The sequence below is a fragment of the Osmia lignaria genome, chromosome 12 (genome assembly GCF_051020975.1).
Source record: "Osmia lignaria lignaria isolate PbOS001 chromosome 12, iyOsmLign1, whole genome shotgun sequence".
In the NCBI taxonomy this organism is placed as follows: Eukaryota; Metazoa; Arthropoda; class Insecta; order Hymenoptera; family Megachilidae; genus Osmia; species Osmia lignaria.
In genome coordinates this window covers 4128991-4156515 of record NC_135043.1, presented here as the reverse complement: position 1 = coordinate 4156515, position 27525 = coordinate 4128991, and the positions used below count along the sequence as shown (strand labels likewise).

At 35.9% G+C, this 27525-nt stretch overlaps 6 protein-coding genes across 17 annotated transcripts in view; 4 read left to right on the top strand and 2 right to left on the bottom strand.

The window, feature by feature from the left end:
* The window catches only part of Syt14 (Synaptotagmin 14), a 101092-nt gene extending 100841 nt beyond the window's left edge, over positions 1-251 (bottom strand). For all 9 annotated transcript variants that reach the window (XM_034321398.2, XM_034321399.2, XM_034321401.2 and 6 more), the window contains exon 1: positions 58-251. The gene's annotated coding sequence lies outside the window, so the exon portion shown is untranslated. The remainder of the gene's footprint in view (positions 1-57) is intronic.
* The window catches only part of Calx (sodium/calcium exchanger 3), a 74956-nt gene extending 67031 nt beyond the window's left edge, over positions 1-7925 (top strand). For 2 of the 3 annotated variants that reach the window (XM_076691237.1, XM_034321391.2), the window contains exon 8: positions 245-7925. In XM_076691237.1, the coding sequence (XP_076547352.1) occupies positions 245-449 (205 nt within the window). In that variant the 3' untranslated portion in view covers positions 450-7925. The remainder of the gene's footprint in view (positions 1-244) is intronic. The other variant, XR_004581063.2, reaches the window with a different exon arrangement.
* A 7110-nt stretch (positions 7926-15035) lies between these two features.
* LOC117602868 (salivary alpha-glucosidase) lies at positions 15036-19681 on the top strand. 2 transcript variants are annotated; one of them, XM_034321394.2, is made up of 10 exons: positions 15036-15279; positions 16610-16795; positions 17422-17601; positions 17672-17829; positions 17894-18028; positions 18099-18304; positions 18385-18580; positions 18664-19118; positions 19185-19325; positions 19414-19681. In XM_034321394.2, the coding sequence occupies exons 2-10, from the start codon at positions 16627-16629 to the stop codon at positions 19625-19627; spliced, it is 1854 nt and encodes a 617-aa protein (XP_034177285.2). In that variant the 5' UTR covers positions 15036-15279; positions 16610-16626; the 3' UTR covers positions 19628-19681. The 2 variants fall into 2 exon arrangements, with proteins under 2 accessions (XP_034177285.2, XP_034177286.2); XM_034321395.2 differs by having other exon boundaries at positions 15037-15176.
* A 197-nt stretch (positions 19682-19878) lies between these two features.
* LOC117602880 (uncharacterized) lies at positions 19879-22154 on the top strand. Its single transcript, XM_034321420.2, has 3 exons — positions 19879-20753; positions 21101-21291; positions 21360-22154. Exons 1-3 carry the CDS (start codon positions 20651-20653, stop codon positions 21360-21362), a joined length of 297 nt encoding a protein of 98 aa, XP_034177311.1. The 5' UTR covers positions 19879-20650; the 3' UTR covers positions 21363-22154.
* A 158-nt stretch (positions 22155-22312) lies between these two features.
* Positions 22313-25559, top strand: CD98hc (CD98 heavy chain). The gene is made up of 9 exons (XM_034321397.2): positions 22313-22690; positions 22998-23376; positions 23448-23692; positions 23766-23891; positions 23969-24195; positions 24255-24438; positions 24513-24739; positions 25178-25327; positions 25420-25559. Exons 1-9 carry the CDS (start codon positions 22460-22462, stop codon positions 25493-25495), a joined length of 1845 nt encoding a protein of 614 aa, XP_034177288.1. The 5' UTR covers positions 22313-22459; the 3' UTR covers positions 25496-25559.
* Positions 25560-25676: 117 nt separating this feature from the next.
* Positions 25677-27270, bottom strand: LOC117602874 (JNK1/MAPK8-associated membrane protein). The gene is made up of 4 exons (XM_034321411.2): positions 26344-27270; positions 26104-26273; positions 25962-26038; positions 25677-25892 (listed from the first exon to the last, which is right to left on the bottom strand). Exons 1-4 carry the CDS (start codon positions 26814-26816, stop codon positions 25677-25679), a joined length of 936 nt encoding a protein of 311 aa, XP_034177302.2. The 5' UTR covers positions 26817-27270.
* Between the last annotated feature and the right edge of the window lie 255 nt (positions 27271-27525).

The following is a 27525-nucleotide window of genomic DNA, read 5'->3' as shown; positions in this document are numbered from 1 at the left end:
ACTTGTACCGTGTCGATTGAAATTACTTTCGAGATTAAACTAGAAATAGTTACTTACTTTGAACAAACAACAACCAAATCCATTAGCTGATGATATAATTGATCTGCGATTCAAACCGCCTTTTCGCACGTTGCATGCGCGGACGCGTCTGCGCAGAGAACAGGAGTGAGGGAAGAGAATTGTACACTGTTGTTCGCAGATGACGCTGTAATGGCGTTTTCAATAATTTTATGTTTTGAAACAGCTTGGCTTTTTCCGTTACGTTGTTCTGCACGGAAGCGTGCCTGGTGATCCTGATTTTACTACTGAGGCGGACAAAGAGTGTTGGCGGCGAACTCGGCGGCCCTTTTGTACCAAAGGTCATCACATCCACGTTCCTTTTTTTCCTATGGGTGTTCTACCTCGTAATGTCGACCCTCGAGGCCTACGGCGTTATCGAGGGCTTCTAAGGAGCCCGTTCGACGCCAAACGTCGGCCTACCTGCTGCGTCTATCTTAAACTCTTACGTCCGCCAAGGCGTGTGCTCAACGAAACGTTCTCTCGGCAAGTATACCATTGATTCTCTGTTTATCAATACTTTTTCATCTTGGAATCCTTGAAAGCTCATTCTCAGCTTAACCACATGACATCATCATTTTCTTCGTACAACACATTTCTGTCTTCAGTTCAGCATCCAGTCACGTGTTCTTCATCAACCAAAGAGGGAATGAAGAGGAGAAGCGAACTTTTTATATCGAAATACTTTTATTTTATCTAATCGATTTATCGTTTTTTCTTTCAGGACAAAAAAAAAAGGAAGGGTGGAATCGAAGGGGTGCGATTTCGCTGGCGAACGAACTCTGTGCCGGATCACCTACTGGTAGCTTTCACCCTCCCATCCGAGGACGATTAACAACGAACGTGATCGCATGATGATTGTCGAATGCCTGCGTGTGCGTACGTACCTGAGAGAGAGAGAAAGAACGCGTGAGTATGTCTGAAAATGTGTAATTTAATTGAATAGTGAACTGTCGGAATTAAAAACGAGCATGAGAGATTATAGAGAGATAGGGAGAATGAACGAATTAGTGAGTTTGCCTTAAAAATAATGTTTAAAAAAGATGAAACATAACAAAAGGACGTAGGTAAAAAAAAAACTCGTTTCCAGTCTCGAGCCACGGCTCATATGTTCACAATTGTTATCGAAAAGAATATATTATACAGGGTACAGTTGTATTCGTGATTTAATCATAGAAGTAGTGATTCTTTATAGAAAATAATGTTGAGGGTATGGACAAACATTTTTTTTATAATCATATGGTAAATGATAGTCGTTTGAATCTCAAATATTTAAAAAGGGATGTTTTCCTCCCACGATATTTATTTAAGATGAGTCTTCATTGATATTTAACAATTTAATTTTTTTAATGAAGAATCATTCCTTTTAAGATCGTACTACGACTACAACCGGCCTCTGTATATGCACATATGCATACATCCACAAACATATACACATACACGTACTAAATAGCGTATTTATTAAACCGTTTAAGGAACACAGGTTTCTATGGTATTTTAATAGCGAATTGTATTGCCATTCCTCCTTCGCCAGAGAACGATGTCGCTAATTTTATATAAACGTATATTATCGAACGCTACGTCATCTGTCAGCACTCCTCGAAATTTTCACGATTAGATTGTATTACAGTATTGCTTTTTCAAGTGAAAAGAGAGCGAGAAACAAGAGGTAAAATCGATAAAACACGTGTTATTACCTTGATGGAATCGTAAATAGAGAATTCGACACTGAGAGAGAGAGAGGTGATACTGTATTATACAGGTTCAAGCGAGAGTGAGGTTCCAAGTGTGTATACACAGTAGAACGTCGAAGGTGATACTATTAGATGCTGTAAAGTGGGCCTTCCCCCACCATTCCTCATTCGCTGCGCAGAACCCACTGCGCAACGACCTTACGTATCTCCCCTCCTCTTTCCATTTCTCCATTTCTTTTTCTTAATAATTATGAATCTAAATGGTTTTTATTTATTATTTTTCTATTAGTTTATATTTTTGAAAAATCTCACTCTCGTTTGGCAAAATTATAAAATTCTATACAATCTTAAGGCTACGTTCGGATTGATATAGTAATTTGTAACTATCCTGGCTAGTCCAATGACTGATACAAATTACTATACCAATTTAAATGCTGCCAACAGAATAATGAGGATGTGTTGGAGATGAAGAGTTGCTACTCAGAAAGATGGATATCTTTCCACTTACATAGTCAGTACACCCATTCCTCGATTCACGCGATCAAAGAAATATAAAATACAAATTTTCTCAACACGCACGCTTCTCTTCCGCGATGTTTTTCTTTTTGTACTACAGAAATCCGATTTACGCGTCAAGAAAAACGTAGAAAGTGTACTTGGCGTGGATCAGGGAAGTGGGTGTACATTGAAATGGGGTCGTCGGATCGTATCGATTTGCATCGCAAAGATCACGATTCGCGACCGTCGATGGAAAATACTATTATAGATGCATAAGTCGACGATGTACGCGGCTAACAGCGAGGCAATGTACAGTGGAAGCGCGAATTTCTCATAGAATCTTTCGTTTCTCTCCCAGAGGAGATGAAACTTCCTTCAAAGGAGTACAGATCGAGAGAAGAACACTTCAGAAGTCGCAGAAATTACTTTCGAACAAACGTTTCCCCCAGAGGTACACTGCGTACTTATCGATCTACTTAAGACCGTCAAAGGATTAAAAATTTGCATACGTTTCGATGGAGGAGCAAAGATATCGCGCGATCTCGATAATAAGCCCCGCTAGCCGCGAAATCGATCGGATTCGTTATCCGACGCGGTGAAACGCGTTTGTTATTTGTTAAGGATAAATAGGTAGGCACGATTGAACGTAATCAAATCATTGCTCGAACGTGAATGTTTTTGTTGGTATTCACTGCCTTTGATCGAGGCTCGCTCGCGTCAAGTAAAAATTAGATAGAATAGAAAGAGGATGAGTTTAGACCAGGCCTGGGCAACTGGTGCTCTTGGGCCCGCGGCTGTTCGCCATCATTCATGACGCAGTAACGTCAGAAGTTGTTAAGAGGAGTAGGAAAACTGCTCATTTTCCTTCCTACTCTTTTCTCATTTGCTCGTTTCATCCCACCATATGGCTAATGCACTTTCAGGCATGGCTTAAGTGTTCGCTCGTGGCTATAAGATAACTGCCCACTGGGCACCTAAATGCCCAGGCCTGTTTTCGATATACGATGTACAAAATGGTTCATGGAATTGGGACGAATTAGTGTAACTACTTCTTTCATTGAAAAATGATGGAGAAAGATGTTAAACAGTGTACCAGGATAAACTTAAAAATTTCATATAAAATAATATAAATTCAGATCATGCAATTCTTTTTTATTACTCTTCAAACAAAAATTATAGCCCGTCCCCGTTCCATGAATCGCCCTGTAGAGTGGTGGTAAAACAGCTTCACACTGTTCGATTCGAAACGTGACGGTAGCCTGTTGGAACGGTTAATTAAAAACGAAGTGGTAGACAATTATCGAGCTAGCTTCTTTATTTTTCTTCTTTTTTTTAACCGTGTTCGAAGTTCATTAAAACATTATCATATTATCGAACGTTAATCACGGTGACTTATTAAACGTTCTCAGTGAGAACAAGCTATTCGATCGATTTCAGCGAAATGTTATGAAAGAGAACAGTCTGAGAGACTGTACATAGTTGATGTTCTTTAGAGATTAAAAAAAAAAATGAAAGAGAGATTTAATCGATGCTGTAAAGGTTGTAACTAATTAACCAATGAAGTAATACTTCGTTTCTTTCGCTAGATCCCCGAAGGGGAGTTTTTGAATGAACCTTACGATAGGAGTTTCAACGGATTTGAAAAATTGACATTAGTAGAGGAAATACTGGGGGGTTGAAAAACACGATAAAACCATCGTCGATGGACGACGTTGTCGCGATGCCAGCCAAAGATCACAGATACAGTAGAAGCTCCATTATCCGGATTAATAAAGCGACATAGATACGATACAAAAATAATATAATTTATGTGCAATCGCATAAATCATTTTTATCCGAAGGCTATCAATAAATCTTTCAATACTTCAAATCTAATGACAATCTTGTTACCGATTTTAATTATTGTTTTACAAAGGTGAATTATTTAAAAATCAATCATTCAGATACTGGAGATTCTACTCTATACACATATATGTATGTATAAAAAGAAGAAGTATATAGTGTATGTACGTATACATACAGCATAGATATTTTAATAAGAGAATCGTTCAAAGAGATTTAATATATATATATACAAACACATATGTATAAATATATATATATACATATTTAGTAGGACGTGTATAGACGACACTCAATAGCAAAGCGTTAAAGTGATAAACCGTAAATGGGATCTGAAACGTGGCCGAATTTTCGTCGTTCGATCGCTGGGCGAACGATCTTTCATCGATACACGAGTAAATCGCGAACCCAATTCGAAAAGTGACGTGACAAATAAAATCGTCGCCGATTTCTCTATCGATCGAGCTAACCAACTCGATATACACTATACGCGTGGAAATACGTTCTGCTACCGAGTACCTGATTCATCTTTCGATTTGCTTTCGAAGCAATGATCATTGCGTCTACACTTTAAAAAGGGTTTGTTCACTTACACTTCCCATTCATCAAAATACATGTACACCCATTACACAAAAATTGGGCTACATATACGACGCAAACTATGCGTGATGTATAGCCAGTCGCAGAAATATGGACTAATTTTTTTAATTCAAAAAAGCAATGAAAAATCAGAATAAAAATGTTGTTTAAGCTTTGTAGAGTCGTTTGAAATTTGTCAGATTTTTGAGGATAAAACGTGTCTTCATTTTTTTATGATTGAGTTGAATCAACGAACCGAGCAAACCTGATCTAGAAACTCGTACACTGCTTGCTAACAGCCACCAAACGTCGATGCTTTTAACCCCTTTGACTCGACTATCTTCGCTAATGGAATCGTTATCATGTTCTTATCTTTCTCTCGTTCGAGGAACGACACCTCCACCGGTGTCACGTCGCTTTTCTCCTTCGAACATTACCGATTCTCGCGAATTGGAAATGGAAATCGTAATGGAAATTCTAGGATGTTCCAGAGTTCTGCGATTTCTTATTAAAGAGTATCGAAGGCACAAAAGATGATTATCAAAGAAACGATTTGATCAAACATGTAATCAAAAATGCTACTCGTACCTCGCAGATCGGATCGTCCAGCGAGCATTACCGACGAGAATTTATGGAAACGGGCGATCTCTCTTCTTCGTGCATTTATTCCAATTACTCTTCATCCAACGAGCAAGTCCTTTCAATTCTATGCTATCAAGCGGACCTGCAACAAAACCAATTCAACCGGTGAATGTTTATGCCACGAATCGAATTGCGCTCGTTTTATTCGCGGAAAACGTCGTTTTTTTTTTTTCAAGCCACGCCACTCTTCCTTTCATTCCCTCCTTTTTATCCTGCGTTCTATTTGTTTTTATTCGACATCGTTGTAAAACGTTCGTATAACTAACCCTTGTCCTGATAATCCATTTACGTGACGATATTATATTGTCGGATTAAAAGGAAATTTTAAAAAAAGGGTGCGCTTTCAAAAATAATCCAAACTCTTTGAAAATGTTATTCAGTTTCAAGTCATTAGTTTTTACTTGATAAAGGTTGATCAGCGAATATATTTTAGTATTCATCAGAAAAGTTTATTCTATTAAGCCAAATCTATGCCTACGTATTTATTCTTATTCCTGTAGGAACGTTTAAACAAATACCCTCGCGTTTTCTGTTTCGTGAAAAGTGTGAACGCGTTGTTAAACAAACGTTTGATTCTTGTTTTTTTTTCTTTTTTTTTTTTATAACAGCAAATGTTTATTTCGTAAACATTTCTATGTGAACAACTGTACGTAGGTGTAGACAGGGCTTTACATTGCATTTTCTTTTCTTTTTCATAAATGACAGTTCGCGAATAAATATTCTTCGCTCGTTATAATAGAATTAAAGCATGACGGATTAAACGGGCTGTTCGAAGTGCCGATTTGTTGATTTGAATTGTTAAATAGGGTAATTGCTTCTAGAGAAGACGAATTAATTTGTCGTTCAACCGAAGGATATTGCAATAGATTTGGCAACATAAAATAAGCAGTGAAAATAAAATCATTAGTATAAATTAGAGAAAAATTAATTTCGCTTATTTTAAAAATAAAAATTGCAATAATTTTTCCAGCAATCTAGTACATTTAATAGAAAAAGATTCTTCCCTATTCACTTTTCATTACTCTAACTGTTCAATGGATACATATTAATTCTGAGAAAATGATACGGTATAACAGGTTAATTAGAGAAATCAATTAGCAAATGTGTATCTCACAATCAATCACGAAAGGAAATCTCGTGTTATTGAAAGTAATGAAAAATTGTGATACTTTCTGGCACTCGAGGCTTCCATTTAATCGGTCGAATTCGCTTATCGTTAATTAAGGTACGTAAAATTAAATAAACGAGAGATAATCCTTAACCCTTTCAAACCTCGTTTCATTTCAACACTTTGGATAATCTCTTCTCTGTATTTATATTAATGTAGATATTACATTATTGTTTATTGATAATTGTTCATTGTTGACTTAAATTTAATGATTGAAATATGACATTAAAGGGTTAATGAACATCCCTTTCGTTCAGATCTAAGGATGTCGTTCCACGTGGCCAGCCCCAGTCTAATTATTTAATTAAATGAAATTGTATTTACAGTCAACGTTGTTAAAATTTCAGAAATATTGGCGATACTAATTAACACGTTTAATGTTCCCTCGAAATTAACCCCTGACTTTAGAATTTTTTATACAAACTTATGGGCTTTTAAAAAATATAAAAAAATACGTTCGATAAAATAAAAAATTTCACTTATACCCTCGACGACCGAGATTTCCCATAGGGAAATATAAAATCCTATATATAATAAGCAAATGAATTGCAAAATACTCTGCAATTTGTTTATACAAATTAGCATGAAACGTGATGCTCGAATTGTTTGCATTGAAGGGGTTAACTTCGACGAAATGCTGTTCAACGAATCGAAATGATCGATTAATTTCGCCAAATTTACACAAATTAGAGGAATCAGAAACGTATCGCAAGTGTGTTCGCGTAGGTTGATTAAATCGAGTAGCCGGATGCCAATTGTATTTATACGTTTTTTGTATTTTCTATATACGATAACGATCGGTATACAACAAGTAATTAGTTGAGTAGAGTCAAAGTGATTAGACAAAAGAGGGAGCGATAAGATTTTAGTTTAGAATTGGCATTTGTAGGTTATATAAAATCGTAGGATTTAATTGTTAATTAAAAACAAATGGAACCAATCGTACGATAGATGCAGATTCTTCGAAAGTAAAAGAAAAAACTTTCGTGAAAAAGACTTGAAAAGTAGAATCGTTGTTTAGGGGCGGAGCGTCGGAGGACCCGCCCCTGTCGTCTATTATCGACCAATTATTATGTTCTCACGATAATATTCTATATTTATTCGTGATTTAGTCTTCGTACGTTTAAGTAAAATTATTCGAAGGGAATTCGGTTGTCTTTTAGTGGCAATCGACCAAGGAAGGAATCGTCTGACTTAATATCAGTTGTATCACTGATTAACTTAATTATCTTAAGTGTTATCCTTCTCGAAACAAAAGAGATCCATGTGTTCGATTTTGACTTAAAACTAATTAGTGTGCGCAAGGGTTGAAATAAGTTCGATATTACAAAAAGTATCTGCATCACGGTCATACGCACAGCAAGGACCAGTCGACGAAACCAATACAGAATCAATTAATTAATAACCAATTTAAAAAAAAAAAAAAAAAAAACTGAAACGAAGAATCATCTTATCAATGCAAAACGTCTGTTCTCTATAGTTTCGACTTTCGTCCGTTGATTAGTCAACTTTGTACGCGAAACGACCAACGTTCTACGGAGAACCTTCGATCTGGACCAAAGATAATCAACATTTAGACGCTTAAAAGCGATCACAGTTTTAGAAGAGGCGTGATATGATTTCACGAAAGTATTATAGCTCGCATGAGAGAAATAACATTCCTTTTACCAGCTGGTCTGATAACTCATTCTTCTAAATTCTCATTCATCTACCTGGGCTGGCCATGTCCCTTTGTAAATAAAACCTTATCGAGGTTTCTATTCGATTTTACCAAAAATCCTCTCGCACGTATACACTTTGTCTCTTTCTCGAACTATAACGCGTTAAATGTAACGATGTACTCTATCTATACCTATATACATTATTGTCAGGACTGCGCAACTAGTTGCCCAACTCAGCCACTCACAGTATCATCTCTCCAAGTGGCACCAACTGAAAGTCCATGATTTATTATTAGAGAAGTAGGCATTTTATGAGAAACGGGGGTACCTAACACCTTTAGGTAAACGTTGGAAGTGCCTACTTGTCATTTAGAGAGGTAATACTGTGTTTTCTTCGCAAAACCGCTTAGACCACGCCTCCAGCAGCGCATAGGCCACGCCCTCGTAGTCAGCGCGGTGGGGGAACGCTCGAGTGGTGGGGCAGCGCCCCTATGTATACCGCTGCCCGCTTGCGTTCGCGATCATCGACCATACGCGCATCACGGCGCTAGTTGCGCAGTCCTGCTCTTTACTCTTTGATCTACCGTTCGATCTTTGTCTCTAATCACCGCTCTAACAACTCGCACGACACTCGTAGACAGAGGAGAACTCCATAGGACCATTTCGACGTCTCGCTTTCGTCGGGGACGAGGGATAATCTCGCGTGTCCCGCCATCCACCGACGGAAAAGAACGTTTCAACTCGTCTCACCCCCTCGTGACACGATAAATAATACGAGAACGGCGGCGACGAGGGGTGGTCGATACGTTTTCTTGAAACATTTCGTGAACTAAAGTTACACTGTAAGATATAGCGAAACTTTGTAAAGTAGATAGAAACGAAGGAGAAAGAATAAAAAGGGAGATTCGTTTGGAAGGGATGGCCGACCTTTTGAAGGCGCCACCCTTACGAGGAAAGAGGTCGGATGATGCACATTGAAATCCGAGTTTTGTATCGTAAGAGAAACATACACAAGTAAACTCGCTCGCCAGTAGAAATGTAATACACACGTGTACATATATTATATGTATATGTATTGTTGCGTTATTGCCTAACGTTTTAATGATAGGTACGTTAATAACTCTAACGAGAGAATTGTAAAACCTTCTTCCTCCTTTGCCGTCAGGAACGTCTGTCCGATGATTAGGATGACTGTAGAGTATATATATAATAATATATACATATATAAATAGTTCTATTGTAAATAGATAATGAAGGTTGCTGATTTTAGTGAAATTAAACGTGTCGTCGACTAGAAATTAATTCGTTGCCTTATAACATTTGTAATTTAACTTGTTTATAAATATTTTATTATTTAGTTTTCAAACTCTCAAGCTTTTATTTTTAAACATACTGAAGGAATATAGGATTTTAATTTTTTTCACTGAATGGTGTCTATCAAATAAAAAATTTAATTACTTACTGAAATTAATTTATAATCTTGTGAAATATTATTTAAAAGTTAGAAACATTTCCCTTTTCTCGTCGACGAGGCGAAAATTCGTCGTTTTGTTGACCGTTTCCTCGCAGGTCGTTCAGAGGCCTCGAATATTCTCGCTGTTCGATCGTTTACTAAGATCCACGGTGGACACCATGGTCCCATTAGCGCGTAAGAATTCCGATAGTTCTTAAGCCATAGCGAAGATAAACCGAGAAGTTCAATGCAACGGTGAACAATGAAAAGATAAGAATGTTGAGATTAACACGTTGACGGAATACTTGAAACAATTTCTCATACCATATTATCATTTTTCTGATGATGGTTGTGAAAATTTATAAAATTAATATTATAAAACCTCTTCACATTCTCTGAAAACAATCACCCTTTCTCATCTTATTTTTTTTAAATAATAACTATTAATAAAATGATTTCTATAGCAGTCAACGTGTTTACCAACAAAGAAAAGGAGAAAATAAATACAGAAATCCAGCTGTTCTTTCCGCTCTATCTTCGTCGTCCTTTTATCCAGTTTTTCTAGTCTCTCGTCTCCTCTAACCAAACCGATCAATCTATCAGGATGTTGCTTCGGTTCTTTATTAACCCATTTGCATCGATAAGTGAAATATACAATACTCCCCTTCGCTCTGTGTATTCTAGATAAAATCAACCTATTTTCACAGATTCGACGACAGACTACAGAAAAAATGATTTCTGTTCCGGTTCTTGTATTTTGCACGAATCTTTAACCACGACCATTAATTTTAATATTCGTGAATAATAGCAGCTACACGCCGGTAGTATTTCATTCCTCGATGTAAATGGGTTAAATCTGTACGGACGATCACTCTGCTCCTCGTTGCTCCTTGTTTTTGTTCGTCCCCTTTTTCCAAACCCCACCCACCGCTTCGACGAAATTCCAAAATTCTGTTGGTACGGTTCGATCGGTCGCACGGGAACCTCCATTAGCCGAGACATTCTCACGGTACAACGAAATGCGATTACGTTTACATTCGCACGATTCTATATCAGCCGAATCAAGAGACACTGTTTGACTAACCTAGTGACAGACTCGTCATCGTGGCAGCAAGGTCGATACTCGTATAATCGGTGACACACCGCTCATGGAAAGCTCTTCTATTTATTTTTTAATTAAACATTGGGAATGAAGAGCAATTAATCTGACCATTGTAATATAGTAATATAATAGAGTATAATATACAATAGAAACGCATAGACTATTATAATATTGTAGTATAGAAATGCATAGACTACTATAACATAGTAGTAAATAAACTAGTAACAGTAGTATTCACAGCCGACTCTAGAGTACTAGTCGTGCTGAAGTAAAAATGGCAACACTGAATATATCAACACCTACCCTACTCTATCTGCTTCCCGGACTCCCAGACTCTCAGCCAATCAACGTCGTCAGACTCCCGACTACTCTCTGGACTTCACATAACCTCTTTGGTTTGGTTCCAATAATTTCGCTTGTTTCAAGGTTTTTATTAACTTATATACACGTTTATCAATTCTTAAATGTTTCAATTTGATCCAAAGATGGTTTCATTTTGCTTCATACCTAAATTTTCTTGAAACCAAATTCAACACCAAACTACTTTGAGAGTACACAAAATATATGTATATCACATTTATAACAATTTTATACTACCACATCACTTCTATTTGCCATACTTGCAACGTTTATATATTGTTTATACATAATTAACACAAAATAGTGTATATTACTACAGCTTTTAATTAAAGAAGACGTTAATTACAATTCCGAGCATAGGACTCTGTTTTTGAAAATAGGACTCCCGATTGTCACGTGAGCGGTGTTGCCACGTTGTTCAGCAGTACAGTGCACCGATGAGATGTTGCGGAGGCTAAGGAATGCGGGTACGATTGGTCAGAGGTTTCTAGTCACGCCTAATGCACACGCATTCTAGACCGTCGCGTGTTATTGGTCGAAACGCTCACACATACTAAGCCCGCCGCTTGCACACCGCAAAGTCAAGTGGTGTGGGTGCGTAATGACGTTGGGACTAGGCGGGACAGACCGAGGAGTCACTCCTTAGCCTCCGCAACATCTCATCGGTGAACTGTACCAGAGTCGGCTGTGTAGTATTGCAACTACCATAGTAGGGTGACTACGTTGGTAAGCTATATTACTATAGTACGGTAGCAAGTAGATTACTATAGTGATATCCATCGACTGCTATAATAGAATGGTTGCTATTAAAGTAAAGTACTACTATGGTAAGCTATAGTACCTCGACGCATAGAGTACCATAGTAACCTAAAGTAACTATCCCAATAGAGTAGCTCTGGTAATTTATATTACTATACTACAGTAACACATATAGTCTGCTATTAAAAAATAGTAAAATTCTAAATAGTCCACTTGCGCCGTTTAATTTGAATCCTTTCAACAAAGTTCGTCTTATAAGGATAATTCTTCCTTCCATCCCAAAGTTTTTCACTTTTATTCTTCATTATATCAGGCCAAACAAAGTCGTTTCTATAAACCGCATGATGGTTCTTCTTAAGATACATCTCGACAGGAGGGAATCTTTTGAAGAGACGTCTAAGTAGATAGCCTCTTGAAACGGTTGGATTCAGGGAGAGCACGAAGAAGCAACGTTATATCCCATTATGCGAAAGTATCGATCTCGGTTGCCTCCTTTCTTCTACTATATCAGCGAATCAAGCTTTATCTTCCGTCTTCAATGTATAATTCCTGTTGTACAGAAGAGCGAGAAACGGCCCGATAATTGGCCGTTCGGTAAAAATTGTAAAATCGTTGCAACACGTTAAAGCCGTTTCACGCCTACGCTCATTATTAATTATTACTATTATGATTATTATTATTACCGGCATTAATCGTGCCGTCGATTCGTCGTTGGTCGTTTGCGAGCATCCGACGAGACGGGATGGAGAAGTTGAAATAGAAAATTGGAGGTCTCGTGGCGAGCAAACGACGAAAGGACGAAACAACGTGTTAATTGTTGTTGTACGATCTCGTTGAGAAGCCCTAAGAAAATAGAGCCGAGGAGCTCCTTGCGAAATAGGGAAAATCAGAGTGAAAGAGGAAGAAAGAGAGGGAGAGAATGAGAGAAGAATGTGAGAAATAGAGAGAGTGATGGAAGACCACTTGCCTTCGAATGCAACGAGAAATCCTTTCGTAGAATATACATATATCAAAGTGAATATTATCGTAGTTACCGAATGATCTTTGAATTCATTCATTTACAGAAATTCACTATTTTAGACACGAAGTTTAAAGGGACAGGCGGTGTGGATCGGTTGAAATCGTTGTACGATCTCGTTGCTCGATCGCGAGTGGATCGTGCGTACCGTAACAACATTACGCACGACCGACTAAGAATCAATCAACTGTAAGTGAGTCGAAAGTGCAAAATATACAGACATTAAATGTTATTTACACCAGCTGACTGTTTATTCGAAACGATACACAAAAAGTGGTTCAGAACTGAAATTTAGTTATTTAAGCTTTGAACTGAACAGAATAGTCGGTAATTCGCCATTGTAGGCACTGGTGATCGACGCCTCAAATTTTTTATAAAAGAAGAGGAGAAGGCAAACTTTAAATAGTTTCAGTATTCTTCGAAAATGGTGGGCAATTTGAAAAGCTAAATACGATATTAGGAAATTGATTTTTTAGCAAATGAACAACTAATTCTTCAATCTGGACCACTGTGCGACACCTTGAATTTTCCCTTTGAAAACTGGAGAGAGACGAGGAGAGACTGGGAGAGCCAACTCCCTAGTACTTCACTCCAAATTTCCAAGAATGTTTAACGTTCCGATCCCTGATTCATACGCGTTAATATTTTATAAATCTTTTTGCTCGCATCTGAACGAATAGCTGATCAGCTAACCGGAAATACTACCACTCGCGCGATGAATGAGGGTTTAGATTAGGTGGTTGATGGCAAGTAATTAATCGATTCAGTACACGTCACGATTGTCTCGCGACGAGTACAGCAACTTACAAATTAACCGACTTGTCGTGCCGCGAAAGTGCTAATTGTTCTCCAGAAAGGCTCGATTGGCTTCGAAACGGCCCTATTGTGCCAGCGAGACAATGGATCCTATTGCTGGATCGCGCCGCATTCCCCGCGATATTATATGTACTTGTTTCGAAACTGTTACCACGATTCGCTTATCGCTATTACGTTAAATAGACACGTGTGCATAAAGAAATTTATTTATAACTCCGCAGGTGAGAGACGTAAAGGCACGTGGAATTGATATCGCCAGCACGCGAAGAATTTTTCTCTTATATCGTTAAGTAGTTTCCTGTGTTGCAGGAATGTAACCTGCTGAGATATCGTGACTAACAAAAGTATCACGCGTTTGTATCTCTTTTAAACGCGACAACCGATTCATTTTTTTCCGAGAATTCCTCCAAAAGTATGTCGCGAAAGATTGCGCAACGTGTGTTTCATTCTTTTTTCATTTCATGCTTGAGGGTAAAGAACTGTGATTTTGTTAAAAATACAGTTTAATTAATAGATCAAAGGAGAAACGAAAAAAAAAAGCAGATACCATGTTTTTCTTTAGATAAAAGAAAAATTATCCCCTGACTTGGATCTGGAAAATCCATAATGGCTGCTGGATTAAACATTTTCCTTATCACATCTTTGCTGTCCAATGAAATATAAAATGTATGTTTATTTTAAAAATAATCACGTCGCAGATTATTGTTATTTGCAGGAAATGAAAATTTGGAGAATCTTTTAAAGTGTCATTTATTTTCAATTAAAGACACGGGACTCGTGATATTCACGTACGAGGAACGTTTTATTTCTGCAAGCAATTATTTCACTGATAAGCCGCTGAGCAAACACCGCAATCTCGGAAGATTCAGCTTCGCGAAAGAATCACGGTTCAATATTTTGCCAAGATTTTTCTCGGCTAGATTGTGTCAACTTTCGGAAGCCTTCTTCAAACGGGAAGGATTCGAGCTTCTCATTGAAATCAAAACAGTGGAGGATGAAATAAAGGAAGAGATTATTGAAGACACGAGAAGAAATTTGCAAAAATCTAAAATGCAACATTGTAAAATAAGAATTTAATTTGAATAAGGCAACTTTGATATGAGAAACAATTTGCAGAAATCTAAAATGCAACATTGTAAAATAAGAATTTAATTTGAATAAGGCAACTTTGATATGAGAAACAATTTGCAAAAATCTAAAATGCAACATTGTAAAATAAGAATTTAATTTAAATAAGGCAACTTTGATCTTAGGACTTCTGTAACAAATCATTCATGAGAGTCTCCTCCCCTTCCATTGACAACTTCTACGTTTCTCGCGATGGATGCGAAACGAGCACGAGAAATCGATCGTTTGCTGGGTCATCGTTATCTGACAGCACTATGCAAATTGCAGCCAGTTATTTTTCCTCTTCGACAAACGATCACGGTGCCAGTGGCGATCGCAAGCTGTCGGATCACTGACTCTCCATGGACCCAGAGGATCATCCTACATCAGCACCCTGACCTATCTCTTGGAACATATTACGTACTTATTCTTCAAATGAAAAAAAAAAAAAAAATATACCTAAATTTGAGTGTCTATATATACAGAAAAAATTGTATGCTAATTGTCAAATAACATTTTCGAGGTAAGTCATTACATAGAAATAAGAAGATTCACTAATTACAAAATTAATTTTTCAATTTAAATTTTTCATTTTTCTTTTTCATCTCGCGTTACTATTACTGTAATAAGGTCATTAAAAGTTAGTTAAAATATTTTTTAAGTCAACGCGTTAACCGCGAATATGAGTTATGAAATTACATTTGAGTGTTTAAAAAACACGAACGAAGGTCGATGGATTTTTCGGAATTAAAACAGTGGTACCGTCGTCAGTTTTACGAGTCAAGCGGAATTTTAATTAAGCGAGAAACGATGGAATTAATTACGGTGAATGTACGATTTCAAGTTGCCAGTATTCGCGAAATTCGCCGATGAAAAAAACCGAACAAAATGTGTGCTCGCGCTTTTTAGAACATTTCAGCTCTTTTTTATTGAACAATACTTTCAAATATTCAGCAAACTTATTGTATCACGAAGCTTTTATCACGAAACGATTGTAAATGGGTTATACCAGAAAGCTTTATATAAGGTTTAATAGGTAAACCTGATGGAAAAATACAAAGTTTATTTATATCGTAATAAAAAGAATTTTATAGCACTGAAACAGTGCCCTGAAGCAGGGGTGGGCAAATAGCGGCCCACGGGCCACATGCGGCCCGCTAAGAGCTTTTTGTGGCCCGCCAAGACAGTCAGAAAAATCCGCCTTCGTCTCGTATTTTCCACTAGGAATGAAACTGCCACTATTTTATCTTATTTATATTTATTGATTTGTATAATACAATTTATACCTTTCTGAAATGCAAAGTTACCTAATGAATGCAAACATTTTAAAAGGTGCGACCCTCCGCTAACCTCCACTTCCACAAAGTGGCTCCCGAGCCAAAACAATTGCCCACCCCTGCCCTAAAGCATCTATAATTTGGGGAATTTTTTTTCACGGTTAATTAGTGTTTGAAAAGTTTCAACTTTTGCCAGGAAATATAGATGTAGCTTTTAATTTTATATAACAATTTTTAGAAACTATAAATGTTATAAAACAGTAAAGTTATTTATTAATTTCGAAAGCCCTTCCGGTAGAATATCAATTGGTACTCGCCACTTCTAGTACGATCTTGGATGCCTAAAGTATTATACTTAAAAAATTGAAATTTGAATTATACTTGAGAGTTTGTTTCTTATTTAATGTAAAGAACGGTGTGATCTTAAAATTTGTTAAGCAAGGAAAAGAACGCGATAAGGACACACGAATTAGCGCGATAGCGTTGATAATGCGATAACCCGATTTCCGCCTGAAATACATACGTGTACTATATATACTTATATAAACAGGATGAAATCACACGTTAATCCGTTAGTTTCAGTAAAATCGGCGATGATGACCAAGTTTAGTGGACGTTTATTGCTACACGCGGTAGTTTTGGTGGCTGCAGTAAAGTGTGAGGAACTGGTGGACAAGGAATGGTGGGAAACCGCGTTGGTTTATCAAATCTGGCCAAGAGGATTCCGGGATAGCAACGGGGACGGAGAGGGTGACTTAAAGGGTACGTTATAACTCGAATTGAGAATCCACAGGTGTGTTAATGCTTCTACAATAAATCTTGAGGTCTAAAACAAACCACAAGGTGTTGATGACCTTTTGGAATTAAGGGGCGTGTCTCTCTAAAAGGATAGAAAAAAATGCACCTCTCAAAAATAATATAAAACGTAGAAAATATTAGCTTCCAAAGTTTGAAGTAAATCTGACTTCAAAAGCATACTTTAAACCCTTATAATTTAGTTAATTTATAAGGAGAGTATGTTAACAATCTGGTCAGAGTTTAAACAGATATATTCAATCGTGGAATTCCATTCTCTTCTTGATTCTATTTTTAAAATTAATCTGAATTCAAAAATTCATTGTTCCCTTTTATCGCTGGCTGGTCAAGATACCAACCGAAGCTATTTCAGATCTCCTCTATGGTCATTCAATGATAACACACAATCGATACATTATCGTATGATGGGAATTAATTTTTCCATTCAGAAAATACAAGACAAAATAAGATTTAATCTAAATAATCAGTCAATCGTAATAACAAACATTTGCGATTTTACAACCTCATGAACAAATATATTCCTTGAGATAAGATGTACCTGCAGAAATCATAAATTATTGTTTTACACACAGGTATCATCAATCGCCTTGATTACCTTCAGAATCTCGGCATCGACACAATATTGTTAAATCCAGTTTATTCGTCGCCTCTGATAGATTCTGGGTATGACATTTCTAATTACACCGACATAAATCCAGTTTTTGGTAATCTTGAGTACTTTGATGATTTCATAAAAGAAGCACACAATCGTGGTAAGTTTCAATGGTTTTTGTTTATTGTAAATACCAGTACCAGAATTCGAAACAGAATAATGTGTTTTAGACCTGAAAGTTATTTTGGATGTGGTGCCAAATCATTCCAGCAATGAACACAAATGGTTTTTGCAGTCAAGTAAAAATGTTTCACCATACAATGACTACTATATTTGGGAAAATGGAACTAAGGATGAAAAGGGCAAAAATATACCTCCTAATAATTGGGTAAGTTATGTGTAATTTTCTGAATGATTTTGGTAAATGTGACTTATTGTTGTGTTTGATTCAGATAAGCACCTACAGTGATGAAAAGGGATCTGCATGGTCATGGCACGATACAAGGCAACAATGGTATTATCATAAATTTCATGAATCCCAGCCTGACCTCAATTTGAGAAATGAAAATGTGTTACAAGAATTATTGGTAAAGTATTTACAGTTATGACAACATTTTACAGTTCAATGAAAAATTCATAAATATCTTCATTTTTCAGAATGTTTTTGACTTCTGGTTGAAAAGAGGTGTTGATGGTTTTCGAATCAATGCAGTATCATACTTTTTTGAAGATCAAGAATTAAGGAATGAACCTAACACAGGAAATGGAAGTTACACAACTGGATTACCAGAAAATACAGCTCTTCTATATAGATTTCGTTCATATATCAATGACTGGGTAGAAACAAATAATGCTAGTTCAAAGTAAATATGAAAATATTATCAATTCCATTCATCTTATTTGACAGTACTTGTATCAGATTGATATAATCTTTAATTCACAGATTATTGATTGCTGAATCTTATGATTCTGATGATGTACTGATATCATTTTATGGTAATGATACCCATGAGGGAATTCCACCCATTAATTTTCGTTTTATAACAAATATTCAAAACACAAGTACCGCAGGACAGATTAAAAATATTCTTCAGGATTGGATTCAGAAACTTCCAAACAATGCAAGCACAAATTGGGTGGTAAGGACATACATATATATATCATAATAATACTTCTCCAGTCTCTATTTTGAATCTAAACAAACTTCTCTACATAATTCTAGCTTTCAAATCATGATAATTCAAGAGCAGCTTCAAGAATTGGATTAAACCGTGTTGATGGTCTTCATATGCTTAATTTGTTATTACCTGGCCAGGCATATACTTATTATGGAGAAGAGATTGCAATGTTAGACAGAAAAATGTCATGGGATGAGACAATTGATCCCTTAGGTCGTTCAAGGACTAAAGCAACATACGAAAAATATTCCAGAGACCCTGCAAGAACACCAATGCAATGGAGCTCTGATACATCAGCAGGTTTCTCAACAAATAAGACTACATATCTTCCTGTTCACCCAGAATACACAGACAGAAATGTTGAAGCACAAGAAAATAAAACACAGAGCAATTTAAACACCTACAAAGCCCTTGCAGCTCTTAGAAAAGATCAAGTTTTTACTCATGGAGATTTCGAGTTTGCAGCCTTAAATAATGACCATATATTTGTTTTAAAAAGGTCTGTATAAAGTATTCAAGTGTCTAATCATATACTCAACAATTATCTAACATGATTTGTTATTAGATTTCTGAAGAATTCTCCTATATACATTGTTGTCATTAATCTGGGATTACGACAAGAACGAATTAATCTGACTTCATTGTATCCGAATTTAGAGGATTCTATGGAAATTGTTGTTGCTTCCAGTAATGCAGTTCACGTATCGTAAATATAAATCCATATTTTAAATATTACTTGAATATTCAACAAAGAATTCGAATCATGGAAAATGTTTAATTTTATTTTTTTTCAGGAAAATCATTTCAGCAAGGAACTTTGTGCTCACTGCCAATGCTGCATTGGTATTAAAAGGCAAGGAGAATGATCCTCCTGCCTTAGAAACGTCTACCTCACTTCCGCCCACGATTCCGGTACCAATTCCAACTAAACCTACAAATTCTGCCTCTACGTTCGAGTTGCTATCACAATTGTTATTAAGTACCATTATTGTGGTACTTACTGTTTAAATAAATATTTAATGATAACTTTAAACAATTAAAAAATGACAACTATAAAACAATCGACAAACGCGTGCATTCATTTCAGCCCACTTTAGCTTGTGGCGGGTTTTTTTTGTAAATATTGAGAAATTCAAAGATGATAAAGCTTTTGTTCTTTAACTTCGGCAATGACTTCAGGAATATCGTCATAAATTCTATATACGTGTGTGCTAATCTGCTTTATAGACGACGAGTCTATTTCTGTAAAGACATTGACCCCAGGTGTCATTCTGTTTCTGAACTGTCACCATAATTTATATTAATGATAGCACACTCTCGCTATTCAAACATGTTCGTACAACAGCTTTGATTGCATTGAATGACACATAACGAGCTAAGCAATGTAACCTCCAGGTGCCGAGATGTGTCGTTTTAGAAACCAGTTGCATGGACACTAAAACATGGTTAGTTACGATGCTTTAGTCGGCATAAAGTCATACGAGTGATACGAGTTTATCTCTGGTTATTTGTATTACAAACAACAACGGGACACGAGTAAAGGAAAGCTTAAAATAGTTTGGTGGTCGGTAAACGGAGCAAATATGTGTGTCACAGAATGTTTGTAATCACGAATTGTGTTTCATCGTGGATCTTAGTCAAGTCACGTTTTCTACGTTTTACGGTAATGTGTTGATTCCCCTTTTTCTAATCAACGGCAACGGCAAATTTAAAATAAGACGTAAATATGCTTGATCGCCTCTAACGTATCTCCCGGGAGATAAGAGTGGAAGACAATAATAGGGGCGACAAAAGTTTTCGCCATTCAATTGGTATCTATTCGTGTCTATATTTGTCCGTGCACATGAATGCCGCGTTCGTCTCTTTATTGTACCGTTTAGTACCATCGATTGATCATTAACCAAAATCGCGTCTTACTTTTATAAACACGATCCGTATCCCTGCTGTATCTACAAGTAAAGAATCAAGAAACGATGATTCAAGAAATACGATGAGTTGACTATCCTGTGGTGCGGGAAGAAACAAGAAACAATGGAACATAAAGAACCTAAAGAAAACACCCGCCTTCTTTTGAGTAAATCGATCTACGAGGCAATAAGAATCAACGGATCTAGAGGAAGGCACAAAGATGCAGGTTTGATATTATCGTATATAAAACAAACGCAAAACTAGACGAACGATAGGACGAAATCTGAAATTCGAATTCGACCAATCGTATTTCGCTCAGGTGCCCGCGCAACGGTGTGTCATGTGCGTTCCTATAACGGAAATTTACAAATTGAAGGTTCAATTGAATGAAATGTAAGAGAATTTATAAAAGAACGAATATAAACAAACGTACGTAGATGACATATACTTGAATGCACCGTTGTTACAATAACACTTAACCCATAATTGTGAATATAAAATAAAAACTTACCAATTTACAGGTTGACGTAAATATCACACGAGTTGAAAAAATATGTACAAATTTCATTTCAGAATCGATAAACGATGACTTTAAATACTACACCATCGAACCAATGTGGATGAATGTCCGACTGTGCATATTTTGGTTTCTGTGGTTACTGTTGATAGTAGTCCTTATTGCGTCCATATTTTTTTACTGTTGTCTGCACACACAAACATGTAGTAATCTTGGGAAAATAAATTCTTTAAATGACACAAGAACGGTAAGCAATTGAACGGATTTCGTAATCGACTTTAGATTAATTTTTTTATTATATAACTCACATTCCAGTAAATTTTCCACGTGTTGGAGAACGCGCAAAACACATATGTGCAACGTGTCCCCCTCTTTCTAATCAGATGTTACCGGCAAAATCCACGATGAAAGGTCAATGTGTCCAAAGAAGATAATACATTTTTCTGTGCTATCGGTTAGATATAAGATAAGCTTGTAATTCCTTGTTTGAAGGAGACTAGAGATTAGGACAAAAACAATTAGAGACAAATATTAAGCGTATTATATGTACATAAACATATGATTTTTTATTTGTATATTTAAAAAAATGTGTATCAATCATATTGCAAAAAATGTTTATAAACATGTCATGATAATTAAAATTGTTAATAAATGCAGCTGTGATGCAAAAGGTGCGCACAACTGACGAAGAAGTTTGTGCGCTGCTTCTTCCGTGCAAGTGTTCGTCGTTTAAATGATTGGATCGAAATCAGAGCATTTATAGCAGTTCTGGGCTATGGGATTATGGAACCCCAGGCAAAATAATTTTTATAAGGAATTTTTCACTGATTTTTCCTTTCCACTTATATCCTCATGAACATAATATACATCCAAGAAACTCCTTTTAAACTATTCTTAAGTTAATTCAGGTGTGACATGGATTATGTATCTGTTAAGATCTGTAAATACATTGATATAAAAATAAACATATAAATCGGAATCCAAGTCTTAAAATAGTTACGTTTATGCACTGTTATCTCAAACAATTGATATTACAAATATAAACTGAACAATTCTGTAACCTTTATTTTAATTTTATAATATAAAACGTATCTCAACGTTATTTTCCTCGAGTTCCAAAGCCGCGGTATTTTCCAGGGACAAGGGTCGTCCCTGATTTTCCTTGTGCCACTGCGTTTGTGGTAGTAAAAGTAAAAGTAAATAGGCCCAAAAAGGGGAGCGAGAACCAACCAAACATCTCGATGGGGTAGAACGCATTTGTCCAGTCATTCTTGAAGCTGGAACGTTAAGGGAACGTTATAGAGGAATCGTTAAAACTTAGTCGGGAAAAAAAAGAATATCCGTGCGACAAATTCTGCTCATCCCTCATACGTATAATCGCTTGAGTACGTCCTTGAAATTGGTCGGTAATCGTAATGGAGAGTGGGAGGTTGAATTTAGATAACGTCGAGGCGAACGGGAATAGTAAGGAAACGGCAGTTGTTGCCACGTACAAGGCGCTACCAGACGACGACTCTAATAGACAAGACAAAGAAGAAAACGTCACCATGGGAAAGCCGAATAATGAGACTGATATCGACGATGAAGTTCATGAAAAAATTCTCAAAGATGAGAATAAAGTCTCTCCAACGAGAGATGCGACCGAGGTAGGTCAATAGGTATATTTCAGAAAGACGCACCTAACTCTCGTGCGATCAATAAGCTGCTCCATTATCACGAACAATCGAAACTATTTCCTTTGTTTCGTCATAACTTTCCCTATCTTTTTTTATTTCATAGAAACAGAATAAATATTTCTTTTATCTTATTTTTGTTAAAAAGAACTTATTGTTGCATCATCTTAAGGAAAAACCTCGAGGGAATAACCATGATTTATCAAATAGTCTAATGAAATATATGATAAATATTCATTGAATCTTTAATTTAATATGTTATTATTGTTATTATTTATAGGTAAAATTTATTTCTGAAAATGGAGATGCTAAGATTGATATTGAAACTGTTAAACAAGCTCTGTCTGGAATGGGCAAGGAGGAACTGATGAAATTTGCTAATGATCCATTCTGGATTCGATTAAGATGGTTTTTGTTCATTGCTTTTTGGTTACTTTGGGCTGCCATGTTAGGTGGTGCTGTAGCTATTGTAATAATGGCACCGAAATGTTCAGCACCAAAACCAAAAGAATGGTGGGAGAGAAGTCCAATCGTACAATTAGATCCTGTCGAGACAAGTAGACATGATTGGAAAGACGTTGAATCCTTGTTAGACTATTTGAAAGAACAAAATATAGAAGCAATTTCTCTTGCATCTATAGTTAAGGAAAGCCCAACAGGTATTTGTTTATATATGTATAGTCCTTACAATAATGTAACAAGAACTAACATATTATATGTTGAAATGTAGGAGGAGTGGAAGATTTTAAGGATATCAAGCCAGAACTAGGAACTATAAGCAATTTAGAGACTCTTGTAAAGAGTGCTAAAGAGAGAGATCAACGCATCATTTTAGAATTAGATCCAACTCATACATCAACAGAACATCCATGGTTCAAGCGTTCTGTAGAAAAGGAAGATCCATTTACATCTTATTATGTTTGGGCTGATGGAAAAACAGCTTCTGATGGTAGACGTAATCCACCTAATAATTGGGTTAGTCATAATTTACTTCAAGTTATTACTTTATTGTTTCATATTGTACTTTGCAACATGTATATTCGTTTAGTTAAGTATATTTGGAGGATCAGCATGGGAATGGAATGAACAAAGGGAACAATATTATCTTCATCAGTTTAATAAAACCCAACCTGAATTGAATTACAATAATCCAGCAGTGGTGGGAGAATTTTCAGTAAGCTGTTCTTTTTCTTTTTCGTAGCCATATATAAATCTAAACATATGCTAAACAATATTTCATCATCCATACAGGATATTTTGAGTCATTGGTTAAAATTGGGAATCAGTGGTTTCCGTTTAGCTAACACTCAATATTTAACCGAAGATCCGGATCTTCGTGATGAATTTAGAAGTACCGTTCCCATGGAAGCAGATAATTATGATTCACTAGTACATGCTTATACTAGAGATCGCCCCGAAAACGGTGTTGTATTATCGAAGTGGCAAGAAAGAGTATATAATGAAACAGAAAGCACAGGGTAAGTTGTACTTGAATCAGATGTTCCTTCATAAACTTATACATTAAATTATTTTTTAGGTTGTTCACCCTTCAAGACGATATCGGAACTGATATCTTGCAAGTTTACAATGAAAAAAAAAGACTTATCGATATTCCCCAAAATTCTCAGTTCCTTGCAAATGCAGATAGCAATACAAACGCCACAACCTTGCACAAAGGTATTTCACATTGGCTAAACTTCACATCTTGGCCAGCTTGGAATGTAAGTTACTGATAACATTATTCAAACTATCTTCACTCGTGACAAATGAAATATAATATAATTCTGTTGTTTAGATCAATTCTAAGAAACAAAGCTTGAGACAAAGAATGCCTGCAGATATTGCAGACAGTCTAACACTCATGACTTTGCTTTTACCGGGAACTCCCATACTAAAATTAAACGATACGTTGTCTGCAAAGGATGCCTTTGCAACCTTAACGAAAGCACGTCAAAGTTCAACATTCCTTCATGGAGAAACAATGCTTAGAATTGTTAATGGAAGCGTATTTGTATACACAAGGTAAAGAAGAATCTCTGTTTATATGATTACTAATACTCGTTTTTAATACGTACATTAACTCTTTTAATGTGCAAAATCAAACAGTCGAACTTATATGACCAAGAAAGTTATATCAATTTAAATCTCAATTGCTATAAATCATCTCAATCATCCTTTGACACTATACACAAACCCCAAATAATTCACAGAACTCACACAAATGTACTATGTAATTTACTAACCAAAGATTAATTTGGCTTGTTCCATGCTTCCTGCTATGCAACACAGGAGCTGGTGAGTCCTCTCACTAACATACTGCATGAAATCTATTATTTGTAATTCTAAGTAACAACAAATTTGACTAATATGTTCTCTAATTAATATTGCAAATATTAAATTTGTTTTTATTTCTTCATTTTTAAAAGAACTGAGTTACGTTAAAGTTAAATAATTGTCTAGGTTAAAGAGCGGCAATCCTGGCTACTTAGTAGCATACCAAACTGCAGAAGAGCCTACCGTGATGGATCTGTCTAATATACCACAAATCTCAGAGGAGATTAGTGTGGTTGCACATAGTCCCAACTATGTACAGGATGGCGATACAATAAGGTAAAGCATCATTTTACTAGCACTCTCTTTAATTTTCGTGAAATAATATTTCCCGTAACCATTGTCGATAACAAAATATATTTTCGTTACAGAACAAAATTGTACTCTAACAGGGTTCCTATATCGGCCAAGAGTACAGTTGTTTTAACTTTCGTTCCAAAAAGTTAATTGCCAAATTAAAAGGTATCAACAATAATAACAATAATCTCTACTTATAATCCTTAAATAATGGCATTTATTATATGTATATTGCTTTTGTGAACTGTAAGTTAATGTAATTAAATGTGATGCAGACAAAAAAAAAGAGGATGTTTTAATGAACTCGCCACTTTTTATTTTACAATATTGTTTATTCGATGTGAAGTTTATGCGGATCTGTAAACCTTGCTGTAAGAATATAAAATAATGCTGGCAAAGGAACTAAAGTAAGCATAGCTGGATGAAAATTCAATCCACGAAGAGTCGCTATCGCGACTACACCATATCCATGTAATAGCCAGTGACCTAAAATAACTATTATATTCTTCATGTCTGATATGGAACTTAATAATAATGATTTCATCGTCTAAAAGAAGTAATAAAATTTAGTATTCAAACGCGTTTAGATATACATTTTCTTAAATTTAAGTATTACCTGGTTTAATTTGAATGCAAAATGTGCTGCATTAGACAAAACAGATAATGTTATTGTTATGTATGGAAATGAATAATCTGTAAAACAAATTAGTGAAAATTAGAAACACATCATCTCTATGAACACCAATTATTTTACTCACATATTAGACCACTACCAATTGCATGTAACAATGCAAGAATGGGATAGAAATAAAGGGCAGCATAAATCGAAAATTTCCCTTGTTTTGGTAAAAATTTTTTAGCTATCAAGGGCCTTATCAATAACATAATAGCAGTCCCCAAGGCATAGAAAACAAAGACCATAGTGTACCTAAAAGTTTAATAACTAATTAACTATTAAATCGATAAAGTAATAATTTGTGGTTTACAGGATTACTAACAGAGGATAAACTGCTTCTTGTGTACAATGTAGAGTCTCTTTATAATTTGGGCTAGGATTATGCAGTAATGTGTACCAGTCTGAAAGTTTTGTGGCTCTACATGATCTTACTGCAAATGTACCTATAGGATCTGTTAACTGTAATGTAATGACTGATGCAGCAACAACCTCAACTAAAGCAGATAAATGTAATACAATCACTTCCTTGGGTATATTACGTCTCATAGATATCATGTCAATACAAAACCAATGTAATACTAATGCTAGCAATACCATAAACCCAAGATACAGCCAGTCATAAAACATTGGCTCATCATCACAGGGTACACATATTGATGATGCATTTGCCCTAAATCCTCGAGGACATGCACCACAGTCACTCCAATTGCCATCAGACAATAATTCCCTTCCACAGTACAAGCCAGGGCATCTAGTAAATAAATTTAGAGCACTTGCCTTTGATACCGAGCACATGAAGGATTAAATAAAAATAGAATTATTGTCAAAATATCTTTAGCAACAATGTGGCAAACATTTGAAGGTTAACCAACAAGAATACTACAAGACGTATCGTGTGATATCATGAGGTAATCTTATAGTTTGTGTTATAGGTTCCGAGTTTTATTATCGTAAATTGTAAATATACAAATTAGGAAAGTATTTTATTTCAACATTTAATAGATCGTTCTGACAATTGTTTATAAACTGTGATCAAGTATATAACGTCATCTGATGGTTACACATGGTACATTCTCGATCATGCTCGGCGTCCCTCTAGAGTAAATGGTAGTCTAAGCCAGTAGACGGGAAGATGCCCCTACCATTCAGTAAAATTTTCTGAAATAAATAGTTGCTAAAGCGATTTGATTCATTAATTAACCAATAAAATAAATAATGAGGTCGATTCGAAAGTCGGTTGTTAAAAGTATATAACATATATATATATATATATATATAATTGTATTTAGCTACTCGCCACTCGACTAAATTATTGGCTTGAGGTATCATACCCAATGGTGGGGACACCTCCCCTCCTGCTAGTTTAAACCGCCATTTTCCCTAGAGGGAGGTCGAAAAGATAGACTGTAATTTGAATCGTATCCGTCCTGCCACCTTCAAGTAATATGATCTAACTCTAATTAAATCTTCTAAACATTATAATTACTTTCAATTGTAGAATTAA